The sequence below is a fragment of the Tigriopus californicus genome, chromosome 4 (genome assembly GCF_007210705.1).
Source record: "Tigriopus californicus strain San Diego chromosome 4, Tcal_SD_v2.1, whole genome shotgun sequence".
In the NCBI taxonomy this organism is placed as follows: Eukaryota; Metazoa; Arthropoda; class Copepoda; order Harpacticoida; family Harpacticidae; genus Tigriopus; species Tigriopus californicus.
Window position 1 is genome coordinate 2,919,197 of NC_081443.1, and position 3,689 is coordinate 2,922,885.

Sequence of the window (3,689 nt, forward strand, 5' to 3'; positions counted from 1 at the left end):
GAGCTGAAAGTGAGTCTCCAGAGGGTCGGGATAAGCTCGGACCCGATGCCGAATCGACCAATTTTGACTTGGGCCGAGAAAATAAACCCGCTACATTTTGCCATTTTCGGGGCGTTCTACCCGAACTATTTCTTCCAACGACACGGTATCACGGATCAAAGAGAGATCCACAAAGACCTGAACGGACGAAGCCCAACACATTCGGTCTATTTTACGGGCTTTCCAATCCAACAAGCCAAATATGGGGCCATCTATGCCGACCAGGTCAAGGCGCTTTTCCAACCCTGTTCAATTCCCCCTGAAAAAATCCACGTCGAGTTCAACTCGTCTCGGATTGTGGTCCAATTCACACCCAGTTTGGTGGATCAAGCATCTCAAGAGACCTCAAACGAGAAGCAATTCGAACTTCGAGGACTCAACAACGATCTTGGTCTCACTGGAGAGATCATCCCTCAAGTAAATGCAATACGCCGTAAACACCATCTTCACTTTAGATCAACTTTTCATTTTTTTAAATTTTGGGTTAAGGTTTTTGTGGCCATGAAATTGAAGCCTTTTGGACGGCACTTTCGTGGAAAAGAGCGTGAAAGTTTGGCCATCTCGATTTACGACGATGCCGTTGCTCAACGGTTGGATCGAGCCCAAAGGAAACGGAAAGTACGGAGAGAGCCTGCTTCCGAAGACGAGTGCATTAATGCAATGGAAATTGGACAAATTCCACCGCCCTCGGTGGCCGTGTCGGTGAGTTCGATTTATAGAATACAATATGATAACTCACTGGAAATCTCGATAGGGAGAACGATAGCTTGTGTCCCATTGGACGTTTTTTTATATCGTGATTGTTTGACGAGCTAAATGGAGCTGCTTTCGTGAACACTCCATCGTAAATTAGCTAGTTACGATCTCTGTCAATTCTGAAGGTCCATACTATTCCTACATGCACATGCTAAAGATATCGAGTGGCGAAAGAATGTTTTGGCTCAATTTTTTATTACATTTCATGAACATGCGGTAAAACCTATGCTCTATGAAACTCTTGTAAATCATATCCAAGCCTCAGTGGATTCAAAATCAAATGATAAATCAGATCCAAATATCAAGGTCTCGATGTTAAAGCAAATTCTAACCTATGTTTGCCCTTTTAGTGCACCATCTTTTGGTGAAACATTTAGAACACGAGTCAACTCTGCGATATAAATCAACCCGTGTTTTTGGTGAACGATTGTGTTTGATTAAAGACCATTTTTGCCTATCTACTTTTCAGACCTTGAATGTAAGCGTAGTCTTTTCCGCCAGTCCGAGTTGCTTTTTCGTTCAACTAAGAACGCCGGCTGCTTCCAAAGACATGCAAGACATCGATGACGCCATCGAATTCGCCATCCAAAACGAGCTCCTTCCCCCTCCTCGAATCATTTACAATCTCAAGATCGGCAACGTCTATGTCACCGATTATGTCGAACCAGGAGTGGATGAGGTCTTGTATTACCGGGTCCGATTAGAAAGGTGAGCGCGGACTTCATCATTAGCTTTTCGTCCAGCTTGGCAATTTTTTTTGGTTTGGGGTGCTTGGGGTGGGGTTGGAGGGTGGCCCTCACACGGCCAGCGGAGTCAACCATCACATTATCCATGAGCAGTCATGACCGATATCAGATTGGTTTTATGTGGTTAGCGCCCAAACGTTTCCTCGAGAGAGGTCGGGGAGGAGATTGGAACCGGGAACCGCTCTGATGTTAGGAAATTGCACTACACCGTGTCTCCTCTCTGAAGTTGCTTCTCTAATATGTTTTTTGTTTTATCTAGTATCCTCACTGCGGATGGAAATGACTTACAGAATGGAGTGTTCACCCAAATGAATCCGGGCACATTACCAGGTCAAGGTATCCTACATAGATTATGGAAATACCGCTGTCAAATCTGCCCAAGATCTCCGATTGATTACCCGACAAGTGGCCAAGACCTATCCGAATCTCGTGATAAGAGCTCAAGCCCTGGAATGCACCCTGGCCCGATTAAAAGCAAACCCTGTGTTGAGCCAAGGCATGTGGACCAAACAAGCCAAAGACGTGATGGTTCAATTGGAAGATATAATGGACTTGGAGGCTGAAATCTATTCTGTCGTTGGACGTCCGAGTGGACCCGTGATGTCGATTACCTTGTATGGAAATGACCGACAGTTCTGCGTCAACGAAATCCTAAAGCAACCTCAGACGGATAATAAGCCCGCCTTGGCCGTGGAAACCAGTGAAAGTTTCCTTTCCGAAAGTAACCACGAAAACCGAGAGCGGAGCCACTTGTTTAGTGACGAGATCGCTCAATACGACGCAAATCAAACCGTCCTTTTGGAAGTAAGACATTTTTTCAACCTTGTGAATGTTGGAGCAAATGCTGATGAAGGTCATTTTTTAGAGATGTTCCTATTGGACTCTACGACATGCAGGACGATGACCCTGATAATGACGAAGCTGGAGAAGACGACGAGCGAGAGCTAAATGAACTGGCATTATCAAGCTACCGTCGGTGGGTTACTTTGAAAGGACCCTTTCATCCATTGGAAACCAAGCTCAATGGAGTCACAAGGATTGGGAGCCGCAAAGAGATTCGGCTAACTGCAAAGAAAAAAAAAGCTCTTACTCCAAAAAGACGGTTTGTATCTGACATAGAGATTCCGCCTGCTCGACTGCATTCCCTATGGAACCAATCTCCGGCAATGATACTCCATGACCCTTGCGGGTCCCTGTAATTAGCAAATCATCACTCTAACTAACAATGTGTCCCCTCGCTGTGTCTGCACTGTGGACTCTATCATCCCATTTGCGAAAAGTGAATAACTTTCACTTGTCCGCAGCCAAGCAGAAGGAAGGAGAAAAGAAAGAATCCACGGCTACTCGATCCAACGTTTCCCTCAGGTGCTTAAGTGACATTCGCCGCGAATTTTCATATTTACGCAGCGAAACGCGGGGGTCCACCATTCTGTACAAAAGACACAGAGTGCTACCCAACTGGCGCTTCCCACACTCGGATAGACGGTTCAATCCAACTCGCACATGTCTAGTTCGGAAGCCTGTGCCGCTCCGATTTATATATCTTCCTACCTGAAAATCCACTCAGTCTGGTGAAGTTGTAAATTAGGTCTCACGCTAGCAACATTTGGTCTCAACACGAGGGTTTGCTTTTTTAATCTGGGGCGCTCTGGTGCATCGATAAAAGCTTTAGGCTGACTCTTATCACTATAGGGCCATTTCGAGAGTATCTGCGCTCACTGGTCCCCGAAAGGTAATCATCAGATCGCAGATTGGACAGCGTATTCCATAAAGATTCATGTAGGATACCGACCTGAGACGTGCTACAGATACCGAGGATACCATATGGGAGTTTACGTGTACACGTCCTCTGTAAATGTTTCTAACTATCCCAGTCCGCGAGCCCTTTGATGTGAGGGTGGATACTGAATTAAAACAAAAAACATGATAGAGAGAGGCAACTTCACGTATAGGAGTGTAACACTCCCTGCGTTGCTAACCTGGTGCAACTTTGCACTTCAAGACATCAGAGCGCACCGTGCTGATCCCTCAACGTCCCAGATCCAACACAATCATGTGCCTCCGCCCGACCTTCTCTCAGAAAGTGGGCCTGTCTAAACCACATACACACAGACCAATCTAGATCATGCGTCGAATGTATCCGTAAGG

At 45.9% G+C, this 3,689-nt stretch overlaps 1 protein-coding gene across 1 annotated transcript in view; it reads left to right on the plus strand.

Moving 5' to 3' along the window:
• LOC131879565 (probable ATP-dependent RNA helicase spindle-E) overlaps positions 1 to 3,689 on the plus strand; it is a 10,870-nt gene that overhangs the window by 6,011 nt on the left and 1,170 nt on the right. The window contains 5 exon segments of the mRNA XM_059225923.1: positions 4 to 456; positions 529 to 741; positions 1,265 to 1,503; positions 1,801 to 1,981; positions 1,983 to 2,345. Coding sequence (XP_059081906.1) covers positions 4 to 456; positions 529 to 741; positions 1,265 to 1,503; positions 1,801 to 1,981; positions 1,983 to 2,345 — 1,449 coding nt within the window.